Source organism: Emydura macquarii, unplaced genomic scaffold (genome assembly GCF_026122565.2).
Source record: "Emydura macquarii macquarii isolate MOO-44397 ecotype Brisbane River unplaced genomic scaffold, CSIRO-AGI_Emac_v2 contig_2205, whole genome shotgun sequence".
In the NCBI taxonomy this organism is placed as follows: Eukaryota; Metazoa; Chordata; order Testudines; family Chelidae; genus Emydura; species Emydura macquarii.
In genome coordinates, this window is record NW_027132342.1 from 35,200,401 (window position 1) to 35,218,483 (window position 18,083).

Genomic DNA, 18,083 nt, shown 5'->3' on the forward strand with positions numbered 1-18,083 from the left:
ATTCGTCCAGTTTTAAGCCAAACAGTCCAGATTCTAAATGGTTTGTCCCCTGTCCAGTACTGAGACAAAACTGAGCATGGCTTTGTCTGGTATCAGAGAGGCAGGGCACCATTTTGAACAGTGTGCCCCTCCATCCCCACTGCCATGACCTCATTCATGCATGCAAACTTGCACCAGTGGGAGTTGGATGGCTCACCTTCAAAATGGTGTCCTCTGCGTGGTGTGATCTCAGATGCACTGTGTATAGTCACACCATAGGGTCAAGTAGGTGGGATGGGCCCAAGCCATTCCGGGAAGTACTGGAATGTGTGAGTGGCCATCCTAACTGGGCTACAGAGAGACTGAGGCCTGGTCTACACTGGCCATGGATTTCGGCACCAGTTGACGGGAGATACACAAGCTACGTACAGTAACTTGCGTATCTCTCATCGACTTCCTAACATCTACTTACTGTGGCGTCTCCACTGTGCTGCACTGATGGGAAATGCCCTCCTGTTGACGCAGCGCTACACTACTTGCCGAGGTGGATTTACAGAGTCGACTTCCGGGTTCGATTGAGCAAGTCTTTATTGCCACTCAATCAAACCCGCAAAATCGATCCTGCACTGCTGACAGTGCCGCCGGCAGTGTAGACATAGACTAAGTGACTTGACCAAGGTCACACAGGCGGTCCATGGTGCAGCAGGAAATTGAACCTGAGTCTCCCACATCCATGCCTCAACCGCTGGGCCATCCTTGCTGTTCACTCTGTAGCATAAAGGTTCAGTTCAGTGAAAGGGTGATATTCACCTCAAAGCAAGGTGTCCACTCAAGATACACCACTTACTGGTTTAAAGGGGCTTACCAGGCGAATTAATTGGTGGAGAGCTTTGAGCAGGTCTTTTGAAGACACTTGAATTTCACCCTGAATGTGCATGTCATGTACAATAACCTCAATGATCATACAAGTTTGAAATGGAAAAGATTTGTGGGGTTACACTGTCCGTAACTGTTCCTTACGGTGCAACCTCGTCTTTTGCTGAGTCTAGTTTTAAGGAGGATAATCTTTCTGAACACAGTATAAAATATCTGCCCTAGTTCAAAAACTCAAAACAATTAGGAAAAATTCAGATACACTAGTTAAAACTCATGCAACTTTTTTTTATTTGTATAGCTCACCCAAGAGATCTCACAAGTTTTAACTAATATGGTCTGATTCACAGTTGCACTGTATTTTGAATGATCTTTTAAAAGACTATAATACAACCAAGGCATAAAACATTAACAGGAGGGGAAAAAAGTATGGATATATTGAAAACTAAAATAGAAGCTTATGTATGTAAAATATACATTTTTTCTGATTTTTAATTTTAAGCATAGAGTCTATTTAGACACTATAGTTGTGTTGTCAGGCATTAGTTAAGGTTAACATGTCATGTGAAAATATTAAATACTTACCATCTGGACAGTAACAGCCATCTAAGCAATGGAGGTTGCTGCCAAGACAATCCTTTTCAAATGTGCAGGTTGGTGGGCAACAACTAATGCAATCCCGATGGACAAAACTGTCTTCACACTTTTCAGCTAAAATGTGTACAAGTGACACTGGACATTAGTGCATTCTGCTTCCTTTATGAGTTAGAAAACCTCATCAGTAATTTTTTTTTTAAACATAACATCTCACCACATAAGTAGCTGTGCAGTGTTTCTGGTACAGTGAATTATTGCTACACAAATACACTTTAAAAAAGCCCATTAACACCTCTCCAGTCATGGGGCAGAGAGGAAGGTGGGAATGGAGGGATTAAGTGGGTTCTAGAATGTTTTCCCCTATGACTGGGCAGGTATTAATGGGCCTCTTCATCTTGAATGGCCCCCTGAAATATGTGTTCGCTACTTATGCTAAACAATCTGTTCCATCCTATATTTAGCTGTTAGACTCTGAGTACATTTCCCAGACCTGAAGTATAGCTCTGTGTAGCTTGAAAGCTTGTCTCTCTCACCAACAGAAGTTGGTCCAGTAAAAAATATTACCTCACCCACCTTGTCTTGCTAATATCCTGGGATCAACATGGTCACAACACTGAGTATATTAGAGTATAACATTTTTAAAAATATGAAATATGCTTTAATAATAATTGATTACAAAATTATTTCCAACCCAATGAAATACAATTGTATCTAATATTAAAAAAGAAATTATGGATATGAGACTATAGGCTATTCACCAAAAGACACATTATTTTTCAAATATATTGGTCCCTACATAGACTAATGATAATGGGCCTCAGAAATACTGACTGCTCTTGAAAATGCATGGATTAGTACATGTTTTGGAGATGGCCCTGTACCAAGAATTTCAGGTATGAGGTGGACCAAAGGACCAATTTGATATTGGATGCTAAGTTGGAGCCCTCCCCTGTATGTTTCAGACTGGGATATATTTATGATACCTGGAGGTTACCTGGTAACAAGGTGGCATGGCTCCAACATGCCACTTTGGTTGCTAAAAAATTAATCCTGCAAAAATCGAACCATCTATCCTCACCAAACATTGATGCCTGGTTCAGTGATGTGGCTTACCTCACAGCTAACAAATGACCTGCATTCTGAAAAAGGGCCAGGTGTGAAAAATTCAAAGCAATTTGTGTTGATTTTTTAAGAGGTCTGTGGTTAAGGTAGAACCTGAAGATAAATATGTCACATTCACCCTGCAACTTTTATCCTAATCCTCTTTACTTACTTAGTGGATTGTACTGAATCTGGCATTTTGGTATATTTGGAAAAATTAATAAAACATTATAAATAGAAAAAAAGTTGATACTTACTACAGGCAGGAAAATCATCCCTCCAATCCCGTACAGGGTAACCTGCGTGGGAGCATGCTCTAGCATACTCTGTCACCGCTCGGCAGTAAGTTTCATCGTCATCCGCTCTGAAGTGGTAAAATCTGTGATCACTCAATGCTAAATGTAATGCTCATATAAAAATCTGACATTACAGAACTCTTCACAGGGTTGGTCTTGCACAGTTAAAAGGGGTTACTATTTTTGAGTCTCAAAAATTGTATCACTTAAAAAAGAAACTAGGGGTATTGATTAGGCATTTACATTTTTTACCTTTTGACACCACAAAAAGGTTTTACTTTATTTTAATGTTACAACAAAAACAAGTAACATTTATTACAAAAGATTAGCAGTGCTTATTAACAGAAACAATTTGGGAGAGAAAGGATGGTCTTGTGATGAAGGCAATGGCCTGCAATTCAGGAGATCTGAGTCTTTTTCCTGGCTTTGTCACAGACTTCTTGTGTGACCCTTGGTCAAAGTCACTCTCTGCATCTCAGCTCCCTCTCTGCAAAATGGGGATAATAGTCCCTCCCTCATAAGGTTGCTCTGAGGATATATTCATTAATATTTGGGTTGTGTTCAGATATTCCAGGGACAGGAGTTATAAACAGATAACTATCTAATCTAACTTCTCTCTCTAAAAAAAAAAAAAAGTGACTATGTTCATTCACTGTGAAGGACTTTATGCAAAAAGAAACTAGTCATAACAAGACAAATATGTGATAAAGCAAGATTATAATATATAGCCTGGGGTTTATTTGCCTTTCAGCACAACAAGATCAAGCTTCCAAAACTAGTTGTTTTAAGACTATATCATATTGAGTGCGTTTTGGTGCTTTCTACACACCTGTTACAAAGTCACCATTTCAAAATTCCACCACGATCAGAGTCTCCTCCAGCTTGCCTCATCTAATCCAATTAAATGAGTCTTAATAGAAAGAATTACTTGGCATATAAACTATGGCGCCAGAGGAAACTTCTTAAACTGATACTAAGCCACGAGATGAGAGTTCTCTTTTATAAACATAAGCCTAAATTAATGAGATCCTGAGACACAGAAACTTCACCGAAAATTGAAGTTTGCTTTCCATTGTTCTCCATCGCAAAAGAGAAGATGCAATAAATTAAAGAGATGTAAATAGGTATTACAAATAAAATTCAGATCCCGCCTGACTTCTGCTTCCATGAAAGTCAGTTGGGAGTTTTTCCACTGGCTTCCCTGAAAATATTTTTAGATCCAAAGTATCTCTCACCTAATCATTTCCCTGCCATTGCGGTGGGCCTCATGCACTGGTGAACCTCACAACTTCCTATTGTCTGTCTGTAGCACGTAATAGTCTAGTCTTCGGTGTCTATTTCAGTTGTTGAGTTTAGTGTGCAGGTGTTTTGATGGCTATTGCTCTACGGAAGGGCAAACTAGATGATCTTGTGGTCCCTTCTGGCTGTAAACTGTATGACTATACTAAACATGTATCTTGCCATCTCCATTTTAAAGCAAAATCAAAAATCAGTCATTTATTAGTCAATGCTGGTCACATCTGAAGTAGCAAGTATAATGGAAGCAAGAGTTCCTTCAATTCATTGCACTGCTTGCCTTGTGTACCCCCATTTAAATAAAGAAACAGGAAAGCAGAAAGTAAATAATTGGCGACATACACTTTGGCAGTGTAGTAAGAGACATCACTGTCCATATTATTTCTGTGTGTCATTAAAGATTATTTGCTAGTGATATCATTTTCAGTGAAAAAGGAAAGGTATATTTGCTTGGTCAGTTATTCAATTTCAATGCACACTAAGGGATCCTAACTTTTAATTTACATGATCTCACAAAGTCTAACAGAGTACTGTTGGAAATGCCGCTGGCATTAGCAAACAAGACTGACAAAAAGAAGAGTACAGTGAAAGAGATGTTCCAGAGTGTAGACTCTGAAATTAAGGGAGAAATAATGGACTGAATTTATCCCTGGCATTAGAGTGTGCAAATCTCATTGATGTCTAGGAGAGTTGCAACCTCTTATGACAGGTCTGAAATTAATCCACTGTTTTTTAAAATTAGAGCGACTACTATGATTAAATAGAGACACTGGGAGGTGAGATTGGGGAATATGGAGAGGAAAATACTTCACTAAAATAAAATTCCACTGAAAAATTCCACTATCTAAAATCAGTCTGGTTATTATGTAATATTCTAAAGAATAAAAATAAATGTTTAAAAGAACACCATCTTTCTTACCTGCAAAGGTCATTCATGCAGCTAGAAATATACGAATAAGGATCTATGCTTTCATGACAGCTGAGAAAAGGAAACTGTAGAAGTACTTGGCATTTGAAGAATATGGCCTGTACATTTTTTAAAAAATTCAGTTAAACAACAGCTATCATATACTTCAGTACGCAAACATTCTTTTTACTTCTATTTCCCCAGTTCGGATATCCATCACATCCCTTTTAGAACCAGAAGATTCCCGCATATTCTCCTGCATTACTCCCCATCTCCACTCTTTCACCCATTATATCACAGTCCGTCTTCTTCCTAGACCAGTTTTGACTGTACTGAATTTCTTTTATAGCCCCTCAATGCTGGCCAAAGTGACAAAAAGCAGTCTTTCACCCAGAAGCTGAGCATGTTTCTTCTGCGATACTTTAAACTCCTCAGATAATGAGGGGCAAGGCACCAGGGCTGGGAATTGAACCCACAGTCCAATGTGGCAAGGAAGAACACTACAAGCAGGCCAATTGGCAGATGCATTATTCTTTTAACTTCGCCATATACAGTTCTTTGAAAATTCTCATGAAAAGTCCCGACATTAGTGACAGGCCTGATCTGAATTTTCTCTTTCCACGTTGAGAGCCAGTGTTTTGCTTTGGGCCAACCTCTTCTCTACATGCTTAGTATAACTCACTATATTTTTCCTGATTCTGATTTTATTTATGTTGTTCCCCCTCAGGTTCTCTTTACATTGTGTAGTTCCATCGACAACAGTGGAGTTAATCCTGATCTTCATCAGTGTGAGATTAGAATCAGGCCCTTTGTGTAAAAGTCCTTTAGAAACCTAAAGAGTCTCATGTATTATCAATAAAGAACATGCAGATGACTGTATTTCATTTCTTATGCACCTATATATCTAGTTAGAAAATATGACGATGCCACAATATTTGCATTTTAAAATATTTTATCTAATTTTCAGTCAATCATTTTATGATTTTTTCATTTGTGTTGAATTTTAGGTCTGTGCAGAAATATAAGTGCTTTGGTTTGGGGAGGATTGGGTACTTTACTAAATAATTATTGTTAATGGAACTACATAAAAACAGGCTAGAGAACATGAATCACTATAACGCATCCAATATGAAAATATACACCGACCAACTTACCTCAGAAGACTCTGTATTAGTCAAACATGGACTAGAAAAATCTGAGACAGTAGCCACACAAATTGCATCATCTGGGGTTTGCACAGACCAGCTGTTTGCAAATACAGCAATGTCTTCTGTATATTCACCTACTTCAGAAAAACATGAAACAGCATCATTTTCCACAAGAGCAAAGGTTTTTCTGTCAACACAAAAGCTGATGAACTTCTCAAATGAAACATTAGAATTATTTTCCAAACAAGTTAAGTGTAGTGAGTATAAGATATATTCTGTTAGTAGTTTGGGAGCTTACAAGATTTTTTTTTTTTTTTAATTTCAGTTAACTTTTTATACTATATTTAAATTCTAAAATGAATTAACAGGAAATGTCTAGTTTTTTCAGGAAATATAGTTCATAAGGAATCTCCTAGCAAAGACGGATTTCTTACAATGAGCATTTGTTTGCTTGTTTGGTGTTTGCATTTCTTTAATATATATAGATCGTTAAATGAAATGTATTTTTAAAAAGTGGGCATTATAATCAATCCCCCTCCCCCACAAAAAAAATCCTACCAAAACAAAACGCTGCACTACATACACAGCTCCTGCCTGGAGAGAAGATGAGAGAAAGAACAAACCACACATGACAGAAGCTAGTCACATCACTTAATGCACTGCTGAAAGGTACACAGACTATGGTGATGAGGGAGACATAAGAACCAGTATAGAATAGAACAGCACTCCACAGATAAGGAAACAAGTCAAGGTCAGAGGAAAGAGACCCCAGGTTTTCTGATTTCCATTGTCCTGCTTTAAGCACTACATACTGCATTTACTTCAGGTTCTTAAATTGGCAAAAAGGGTGAAACAGGTGCATTTCCTCTATCCTGTGGACATTGTATACATTGACTGTAGAGCAGTTTAATCTCTAGCAGCTCACGATACACAGGGTCTCAAATCCAATATCTTCTGAGTCAAATTTAGAGCTGGTCAGAACATTTTTCCCAAAATGAAATTGTGTCAAAATATGCTACTTTATCAAAGCAGAAATGTTTCGTGGAGACACTGATTTTGACAAAAATTTTATCAGGAAGGTTTTTTGGGTCAGAGACTCTCTGGCCACTTTCAACCAGAGATAGACTGACATTCTATAGCCTGGGGGTTATGGCAATGGCCCGAGATGTAGGAGAATCTAATCCATGCAGAGCAGGGACTTGAACGTAGGTCTCCAGTATGCCAAGCCAGTGCCCTAGCCTTCAGGCTATAGTGTCAGCCTCTAGCTCTCTTGTCAGAAGTGGCCAGAGAACCCTGGACCCAATCTGTGAGTCTCAATCTCTTTCCCCCCCTCATCTCCCAAGTCCAGTACCTGGAAAACCTTCCTGAATCAAACAGCTCAAGGTTATGATCCAAATAAAGACATTCTGACACATTCTATATTCAACATTCAAAAGATTTTGTTTTTGTTCCAGTAATGGACAAAACCAAATTTTGAAACTTCAAAAGTTGCCATTAAATAGAATTATCATCCTCTGGACAGATCTATCAAATTGAGTAATGCAATATGCAAAAACAACAACAAAAAGATGGTGCTTAAAGTGGCCATTAGAAAAAACAAACAAAACAGAGAATAAGATTCTACTAATATATATATATATATATATATATATATTTAAGTATTAAGAACATGTAGAATGCCTTTCAATTCATCTCATTTTTTTGTTTGGGGAAATCCATATCTGGATCCATTTTTCTACCTTGAACATCTTAGGAGTGTAGCATTGTCCCATTTTTCATACTGTATTTAGCAGTTTATTTTACCATCATTAGAAAAGTTGAATTCTTAAATTTATTTTCTACTACTTCTTTGGTAGATTGTGAGGTATGTCTAATGCCCCAGCTACACGACAACTATAGCTGAATCGGGAACCATGATGGAACTGCGTCCAAGACTTTAACCCACTTTCAGAGACCCTACAATCTGAACTGCATTGCCAAATTGGAAGACAACCATAGAGGGACATGCACAAGAGGGGGCCAGCAGGGACCCAATTTCTTCCCCTACCCCCTCCCCCCCCCCATCAGCAGGGGCACAGAACACCTCTGGGGCCAGGGTGGGGAGAGGCCTGGGCAGGAGATGACAGCTCCTCCGGACCCAAGGCCGCAGGGCAAGAGGGGAAAGCACGCTCCACCAGCCATGGGGGTGGGGGGGGGGGGAGAAGAAGGGAGAAGGGGGAGATCCAGCTCCACCAGCCCCAGGGCTGTGGGGAGAGAGGGGGATCCAGCTCCTCTGTCCATGGAGAGCACAGAAAGTGCCCCTCTGAAAGTGGCCAAATTTTTATTCTTGTGCATGCCCCTGCAACCATGTTGACAGCAGATCCCCAGATTTGGTTCTAGCTGTAGTGTATCTGGGGCCTAAGAGAGTAATCAATCTGCAAATCTCAAAGAACAGTTCACCTTACGCTGCTGATGTGTGGATATACCATAAAGGATTGATGAGGGTTGGAAACATTTAGAACAGAGTTGCAATTTATAAGTATTATGAACCTATCATCTCTTATTCTTGTGGAAAAATATCAACAGATTGTTTCTCATTTGAAGACACAGTGTCAGGGTTCAGTGTTTTAAAATCAGTTCAGTTCATGTTTGAAGTTTAATGTGATCCATAACTCTGACGTCTAAAAAACAGGAATTCTGTTACAGATGCCAGATTATAGTGCCATTAGCACTGTGTAATGCTGAAAGTGGAGACAGAAAGCAGACCACCTCTTGAAAGTGTTATATGATAAAGAGTAAACTAAAAAGACACAAACTATATTTTAACAGTGTGTGAATCAATTTTTTTTTTAAATCATTTGTTTCAATTGGCCAGATAATGTACTATGTTTTGGTGTGCAGACGTCAAATGTCTGGAACAGAACAAACAGTGCCATGTCACTGAGTAACTGGAGGCTGCTACAAGCACTGTGGAGGGGATACAACCAGTTTCCACTGGGAACAAAAACAAGGCTATGTGTACATACAAAACACAGCCAACCACTTCACTCACCTGGCACAATAAACAGCACCTGGCTATCACCCAAGAGGGATGTGAAAAGAGGGAGAAAAGTCAGGGTAACACTGAGATAAAATTTGTGATTTAAAAAATAACCATTAGAGAAAAATTAAAGTCTCCCTGTATTTTGTTGCAGTGGTTAAATATCATTATTACTTTTACTCATATCAGGGATTGTTTGGGAGAAACTGTTCCTCTTGTATTCCCAACCTTCCTCCCTCTTGTTTCACCATCTGTAAGCTGGTGTCTGCTCTTAAACAAAGGCAGCACAGAACACTTTTCACTTGGGTGTGCATGAAAGATTATCTACAGTAGACAATGACCCATATAAAGTGTTGCCTACAGAGAATACTCTTCAGCTGAGGAGAAAAGCTCTTTTAACTCTCTCCATCTCTGTCACCTTTGCAAATCAACAGCACGAGCTCCCTCTTAGATGGACCATAGTGATGCCACTGGATTATTCATCTTTTTAAAAAACGTACCATCTGCCCCATAGTAATGTATGTTAATAAAAGAGTAGCAATGGAAAAACATCTACTTCCTCTACAAGGTTTTTCAACTTTCTATATTTCACCAATCAATAAAACAGCAACATATTTAAAATAACTATGTAGATCAGTGTTCTGAGCTACTGCATTTTCTAAATATTAATTTTGGGTTTTTTACATTCTATTGCTTTCACAGAAATAAGTGTTTTGGTCATGACAGGTACGTCTATCAATTAAGTTAAGCTTGTGCTTACATGCTTTGCTGAACAGGAAAGCACTTAAACGTTTTGTTGAACTGGCCCTCTGTAAAATTCATGACTGAGCAAAGTGGAGCAGGCCCTATATACTGTAGTCTACTCAAATCTCCTGAAAATAAATTGAAATGGCTAATGTAGAAATCTTTTAGAGCTCACCCTGATATTTACAAGACAACAGGATCAGAGAAGCTGGTTTTTTACAAAGGAAGGTGCATTTCTGATCTCTTCACTTACTATTTTGTATTACCAAGTCATCAGACTTATCGCTGTTATAATTTCCACACAGGCCACAAGGTTTCCCTTTATGTTCTTCTGTCAGTTTAATATAAATACCAGAGCTTCCATCCCAAGCCAGAGAAAAACCAAAGGTAGTTTTCACCAGAATATAGTCAGCCAGCCTCTCAATGAAAACATTTCCAATTGTCTGAGGCAATGTTAATCTGGAAAAACAGAACAACCCATTTTGAACACCACGAGTGAGGCTAGTACTAGAAAAAGATTACATAAAATGTCACCTTCTAAATCATCAGATCTCCTCCCCATGCATACTCACTCTGCTTATTTTTCTGTCAAAAATATGTCTTTACTATCTATCTGTCATTCCCGTTACCTTGGCACAATCAATTCAGTGAAATGAATTATTTTTGGTATGTATATAATCAATACAAAATTGATGCATAAGCTAGAAAGAAAAGACAGTTACTAACCATCTGTAATTGCTGTTCTTAGAGATGTGCTGCTCATGTCCATTTCAAGTAGGTGTGCATGCACCACGCGCACAGTCATCAGAAGTTTTTTTTCCCCTTGTGGTATCCATAGGGTCTGCTCTGAAGCCCCTTAGAGTCACGCTTTTATGGCACCCTATATAGGGTTCTGCCAACCCCCTGCCTCTTCAGGTCCTTCTTGCTGGGGCATACTCTGACAGAGGGGTAAGGTGGGTGGGTCTTGGAATGGACATCTCAAAGAACAACAGTTACAGGTTAGTAACCGTTGTTTCTTCTTTAAGTGCTTGCTCATGTCGATTCCAAGCAGGTAACTCCCAAACAGCCCCATTGGCGGAGGGGTCAGATTTCAACGGACTAAGATTGGAGCACTACCCTACCAACTGCCACATCATCTCTGGCTTGATGGGTAATGACAGTGTGGCAAAAAGTTGTGGATGGGTGATCACATTCTGGCCCTACAGATATCCTGAATTGGGATCTGAGCGAGAAATGCTGTTGAGGATGCCTGGACATCGTATTCGGTGCCAGTATCAGCATCAAACCACAAAAAGGTCTCCGACCGGGTCACCCAGATGCTATCAAAAGAGAGCATTCTGACTGAGACCCTTGGGCTTGGTGAGTGGGCCTGGGGTGCCACGGCAAGGAGAAGGGGTGAGCAGTCTCCATACCCCAGTATCTCCCTCTCTCTCAACTCCACCCAGAGGTGTAGGACTCCACCTCAGACTCAGATCCTGATTGCTCGCTCCTAGGAACCTGAGTGGTGCAGTGCCCCTTGGTGCCAGTGAAAGGTGCCGGGACAATGGTTGATGGGGCATCATCGCAGGCTTACTCTTGGATAGCATCGCACATTTCCTCAGCACTGGGGCCTCTGTCTCTGGCGCCTTTTCACAGGTCTGCGGAAGCAGCAACGTGCTTTCAATGAGCTCCCTGGCTGCCTTGAAAATCTTCGGAGTGGAGGAAAGTGGTAAGTCCTCCTCCTCGAACTCTCTGAGGGGAATTCATAGGCACCAGATTCGATGCACCCCTCTCTGGAGCCAGAGTCAACGGCACTGCAGCAGTGGGAGCGATGCCTGAATGGCCCGGCACGGGTCGCACTCCACTTGCGCTCTTATGCCTTGATGATTTGGGTTTTGGTGAACAACCACTGTCTGTTTTCCTTTGCTTCTTCCTTGGAACAGGGGAATATGAATGGTGCCGTGCTCTTGAGGTGTCCCTCAGTGCTGGTGACCCAGCGCAGTGCCAGAGGTCTCTTGAACCAGAGTCCTTCCTTGACACTGAATCGCCAACGGATGGCAATGTGCTCCAGAGCGAGGTGAACGTGCAGTACAGTATATCCTTCAACACTGCTGTCTCCATTAACTGGACAGAGCTACAGGTATGTCTGGATTTCCACCAGACACTAATATTGCAGACTTATCTAATCACTGCCTTCAAAGGTTGCTGCTTTTGGGATTAATGGCAATTATTCTTATAGCTACCAAGTACAGCAACTCAGATGCAAGAACACCAGACCTACTCACTGTTATATTTGGAACAAAGGGTAAACCTGATAGATTTAGGTTTTGGTGTATCTCAAACACTATTTTTGGCCCAAAATGGTGACACATAGGGAATTTAAAGATACTGATGAACTCAATTTAGACTTTTTTCCACTGTGGACACCGCACTGTGTTAAACATGACTTTGCACTCAGCATGGACAATGACTGACTGTCATGTTTTAAATAATAGCAGGGTGGACCCAAGGGTTAACCAAGACTAGCTGACACCATTTTAAACAAGGCAATACAGTGGTTAACATGTTATAACACCATGCATTTTCCCAGTGTAGAAGTCACAGACATGTGAAGAGTCTGAAATCAGATGATTTGTAGAGGTCCACAACTGAAAATAGCAAAGTTAACAGGCTAACTCAGACTGGTGTGAGTGAACAACTTGCTAAACATGTCAAAGGAGTTAAATTCCTTTAATCAAATCTGAATTTGACTCAATAATTCTAACCTCTGTGTCTGACCTCTGACGGTATGTCTTCACTGCAGATTTATCCCAGGCTCTGACCTGGTATTGCCCCAAATCCACAAAAACCTCTCCCCTTAGTTTAGTGGTGCTTTCCACCCAGGCTAGCTGGCATGGGTGTGGATTAGAGCACAGGCGCCACTTCCACTCGGGCTGATAACCGGCCCACTTTGCAGTGAGGACACAGGCTAAATCACTTGAGTGCCTTCCCACAATTCCCCCCACGCACTCCAAAGAACAGACAAAGTTCTCCCACAATTCATTAGGGAAAAATTCAGAGTGTGGCTCAGCTGGCTGCAGCACAAAGAACCATGGGGTATGCTTACTAGAAGTAGTAGTGACACTGTGGTGAGTGTAGCACCAATGAGGACATAATACCTCAAGCTGAACCTTTGCAGTGTGGCTGCTCACATCTCGGGTGGGCAAACCTGGGCACTCAGACCAAATGCAGATCACCTGGGCTAACAATGCAGCAAAGGTATACCCTAAAAGTACTGCTAAATTTGGTGAAAGAATCCTAACTTCCTAATGCCAATACTTCATTTCTGTGGTAAGATGTTCCAAAAAAAAAAAACAGTCAGTTCATTTACCTGATTCCATTTTTTCTTACTTCATGTCCAACAATAACTATTTCTTCCTGGCTTGAAAAAAATAAGCTGATTGACCGCAGACAAGAATACACCGAACCATCACATTGGGGGCTGTTATGAACCTTGAGAGGAGAAAAATACACACACGCACTAACAACTAGTGTGGTTTTGTGCTCAATATTTACACATAACTCTTAATATATTTACATATAACCTTTTACATTTCTACACACCTCTCAGTGAAGGATCCCAAAGAGCTTTACAAATAAATACTTAAACTATACAAGGGATCACTAATACAGAGATATACATGGTTAGAAGATCACTTGGCAGTAAGTGTTTAACAGCATCCAGCATCATTACACAGTAGCTTAGGATGGAAAAAAGAACTAGAATATTTTACCCAATTGAAACTGCAGGGAGAATTTAGTTCAGGCAGAATATAATTACCTAGTTATGAGTTTGGTAATGACACTGAGGGAAACACCCCATATCTTATGAAGAGTGCCAATGGGCCTTTAATGCCCAAAAGGTATAGGTCCTCTGAAAGATAGGACCACCAGCAACACAATACCCCCAACACCACATGGGAACTCTCAATATTGACCTAGAAAACAGACTGGCATCTACTGAATCATCAACATCCCTTGCGCAAACTAGGTTTTTCTTGAAGTATTCACTCTGCTTGGTCCTGCTTGATTTCCTAGTTCTGATAGGACAGGATAAACACAACTTATACCAGCACAAAAAAAAAATTGCTTTTGCCAGTAAAGAAATGTCATTAAAAATAATCATCACACCTCTAACTGACGTTACTATACCAACAAAAGTTTTTCATGTAGCCCTGCCCAAGACAGACATGCAGACCCAAAGTAACTAATATATTCTATAGCATAAAAGTTTAGCTCAAAGAACATCTTTTCTCCTAATCAATTTTGCATTTCAAATCTTTACACAGGGGACATCTGACAGCCGCTTTGATATGAAATCCTATGTGGTCACCTACGCCTAAAACTAGTTCAGTCCAATTGTCTGGTCAAACCATATTTAACTTAAATGGAATCTCTAGATTTCAGAAAACCTCTTCAATTCATATTTGTCTCTATTACTACCACTTGCAGTTTTACAAAAGTGTTATGGGAACAATTTCTTAATCAGAGCTATTAGAGTTACTATCTTTGGAATAATACCAGTCTTAAGTTCATTTGTATGTAACAAACGTTGCTATTCAACATTTGGCATTAGAGCATTGATAATTAACATTTAATGATTCAGTCTGTGGCTAATGAAAGAGACCGACAACTGCTTTGAAGTCAGGAGCAAAATTCTCCATGTTTGCATGAAGATATCATTTTTAATACAGTTTACTTATATTTCAGAGATTTCTGGACGTGAAGGGTAGAAGGAACTATTAAATCATCTAGTCTGAATTCCTGTATACCATAGGCCAGGGGTCAGCAACCTTCAGCAAGGACCATGCAAAATCTTCCCCCCTGCCCCTCTCCCAGTGCTGTGGCAGCAGTGGGGGAGGGGAGTCTACAGGCCCATTTCCAGCAACAGTTACAGCGGCAGGTCTGTGGGCCCGTTCCTGCAGGGGCCACGCTACTACCAGCCAGGGGTGTCGCTCGGCCCATGTGGAGAAGGGGCAGGGCCGTGTTGGTGCGGGGGGGGGGGGGGGGGGGCAGCACTGCTTGAGGTCAGGAGCAGCATGGCTTCGGCCAGGGTGCCGTGTGCTGCTCAAAGTTGGCACACAAGCCACCTTTGCCATGCATGCTGCAGGTTGCCAACCCCTGCCATAGGCCATTAAATTTCACTGTTTTGAGCCCAATAACTTGCATTCGGCTAAAGCACATCATCCAGAATGGTGTTCAAGTCTTGATTCTGAGACATCAAGAGCTGAAGAATCCACCACTTTCCTTCATAGTTTTAATTCATTTAATGCATGCAGCCGTTGCTATTCCTTTATTAAGAGAATGTCTTCATATAGGTGTTTTAAGATCAAAAGGACCACAAAATGAGGTCAGGTCTGGTATGACTCTTGGCTCTCTACAGCTCAAACTGTAAAAACATGCTTCTTACATTAGATGTTACAGTGCAGGGTACTGTTCCATTGTTATTGAAGGTGGTCCTGAATAAACTTTTTCAATTGTTAATGAAACTTGAAGCTGGTTCTGGCAATTATATGGGATATCTTTTTCAGTGTGACTAGAAACTATTGAAATATAAATTCAAGGTTTTAAATACAATAACAGGTTTGACTCTGAATAATACTTTCAAAAAAAAGTCTTAAAATATAGAATCTGGCCTATGCTTCTGCAAAGAGATAAAAGGAAATGAAAGAAGGAGGGTGGAAAAGCAGCTATACATAATTGCTCCAATATACATATTACACATCCTTTCGAGTGGTACACAGAAATCACAGTTCCATAACACTGACTTTCACTAGCTGCTGTTCCTTAGAGGGAGACATGGTGAAATGACTGGTTATACTACTGAGACTACTTATTCTTCCAAATGTAAAGTTGACTTCTGCAGCACATAGGGCATTAACATGTAATACATTATGAAAAGAAGTTCAATTTTAGAAAAAGGCAAGTGAACGTGCTAATACCTAAAGAGTAAACAAATGAAGTCTTGCAGAGGAGAGTTCTTCACAACAAACTCCATGGTCGTCAAAGTGATGATAGTGTGTGATCCTTACAGGAAACATGGAAGCCTCCTCTTCTATAGCTAGGGCAGTATTTAACTTGGCTATATTACTTGTGTGACGCTAGGCCCGAAAAAGCCAAGCAACTTTGCAAGTTGCATGGCCCAACTCTGACCTTTCAAAATATATTATAGGAAAATACAATGGCAGTGAGAGTCATTCCTTATAAGTAGACTAGAGCTTTGATATGCAAGTGTATTGTTGGTAATTATTTGATGTTATTTATGTATCTCTTGTTAGAGGTTAGCAAGGTAGATAAACTACTTTCCTGTCTGTCACTGTTCTATTGCTTAAGAGTTCAAAAAGGGACATATGAACATTTAGATGGGACTTTGAATGTAACAATACTATTATTTGTATTTCTCTTTGAAGTTAAGTAGTAAATACATGAAATGGTTGCAAATGGCCAATTACCTTTTGCTAATGTTACTAGTAACCGGTGTGCTCAGGACATAGGAGAGGGCACTTCAGAGTCCCAAGTAATCATTTATTAATTGTTCAAGGAGATACCTGCTGTCAAGAAAGTATCGGTCAGCCTGCATAGATCTATAAAAGACTCTAGGGGACTGATCCTTTTATCTCAAATCTGTCCAAGTTTGTCAGGGAATGTTTGGATCGCAAGATTGAGATCCCAGCACCAGCCTGGAATCACCCTGCTAATTCTCATGGGAGAATTTGAACAAACTCTGCACATGGACTATTTATTCTTCAGTCTTCAGCTACCTCTGGATCAACTCATCTACAACTGAACTGAAGCTGTGAAACAAAGGACCGAGACCCATGTAGGTACTGGATGTACACTAGAGGGACCATACAAGCCTGCAAACTCCACATTTCTACTGGAAACTTGATGTATATGGACTTTCCAATCATTTGTATGTAATGTGACTGCTTTGATCATTTAACATCTCTTAGTTAGTTTCTTTCCTTTTATAATAAACCTTTAGTTGTAGTTACTAAAGCATTAGCTGGCAGCGTAGTATCTTGGGTAAGATCCAAACTTATACTGATCTGGTGATGTGGGTGACCCTTTGGGGTCAGGAGAATCTTTTTGATAAAGAACATAGAGGTTTAAATAACTGGTCTCTTTACTGGACCTAGTGGCTGATTAGGAGCCAGAGACTGAAACACAGTAAAGGGGGTTGTGTATACTTTTGTGTTAGCTTCTTGATAACCAGTGTGGGGAATCAAAAGCATTGTTTGTGGCCGGTTGGGAAGTCTGACTTCAGTGTCACCCACCAGTGCTGGGAGAATCTGCTCTCCTTTTGCAGCCTGCCCTGACCTTGGCATTATCAGGTGGCTACCCTAGGCACAGACGGGTCACAACTTGGATTAAAAATACACAAACCCACAAAATAAGAAGACATGTAGAATGATTAGTTTACCTGATGTATCCAGGGGTGCTGGAACTAGGGGTTCTGGAGGTGCAGAAGCACCCCCTGGCTTGAAATGGTTTCCATCATATACAGGGTTTACAGTTTTGTTCAATGGCTTTCAGCACCCCTACTATACAAATTGTTCCAATGCCACTGGATGTATCCTACTCTGATGGCCTAGTGATCAGGAATAGCAAATGTTGACACAAGCAGCAACACCTATTAGAAATCACAACTACTTTTCCAATAATATGTACTGGCTATGTGACAGCCCTACAGAACGAAGTCCACTATTTCCTCCATAATACCGGTGCAATACAAACTTTCCCACATTGCCCTATCAATGTGCCTCCACTCGGACCACCTGTAGGTTCAGTCTCTAAGCCATTCCCTGGCCACTCCGCTGACACTGCCAATAAGGGTGCCATTTAGGGTCAATTGTGCTTTTGCCAGCTGGCCTGAGATGACCAGTTCACTTCTCAAAGGTCACAAAACAGCCAACATATGGTAGCAACTTTTGGTCATTATAGTACACCCCAGCAAACAATTTAAGCCTATTAAAAAAGTAAGTAAGTAAAGGCTGAACACTGGGGACACTATAGTAGAATTTTCCAAAGTGCTAACTTTGCACACTCAGCAGCTGACCTTACAGTGATCTGCCACACACCATCTATCCATTTCCTTGCTGGTC

General features: G+C 40.5%; 1 protein-coding gene across 1 annotated transcript in view; it reads right to left on the reverse strand.

Annotated features, from left to right (window-relative positions):
- Nucleotides 1-18,083, reverse strand: part of OTOGL (otogelin like) — a 129,191-nt gene that overhangs the window by 103,444 nt on the left and 7,664 nt on the right. The window contains exons 7-12 of the mRNA XM_067559109.1: nucleotides 13,310-13,431; nucleotides 10,214-10,419; nucleotides 6,204-6,331; nucleotides 5,062-5,168; nucleotides 2,808-2,914; nucleotides 1,438-1,563 (exon numbers count right to left, since the gene is read on the reverse strand). Of these exons, the coding sequence (XP_067415210.1) occupies nucleotides 1,438-1,563; nucleotides 2,808-2,914; nucleotides 5,062-5,168; nucleotides 6,204-6,331; nucleotides 10,214-10,419; nucleotides 13,310-13,431 (796 nt within the window). The remainder of the gene's footprint in view (nucleotides 1-1,437; nucleotides 1,564-2,807; nucleotides 2,915-5,061; nucleotides 5,169-6,203; nucleotides 6,332-10,213; nucleotides 10,420-13,309; nucleotides 13,432-18,083) is intronic.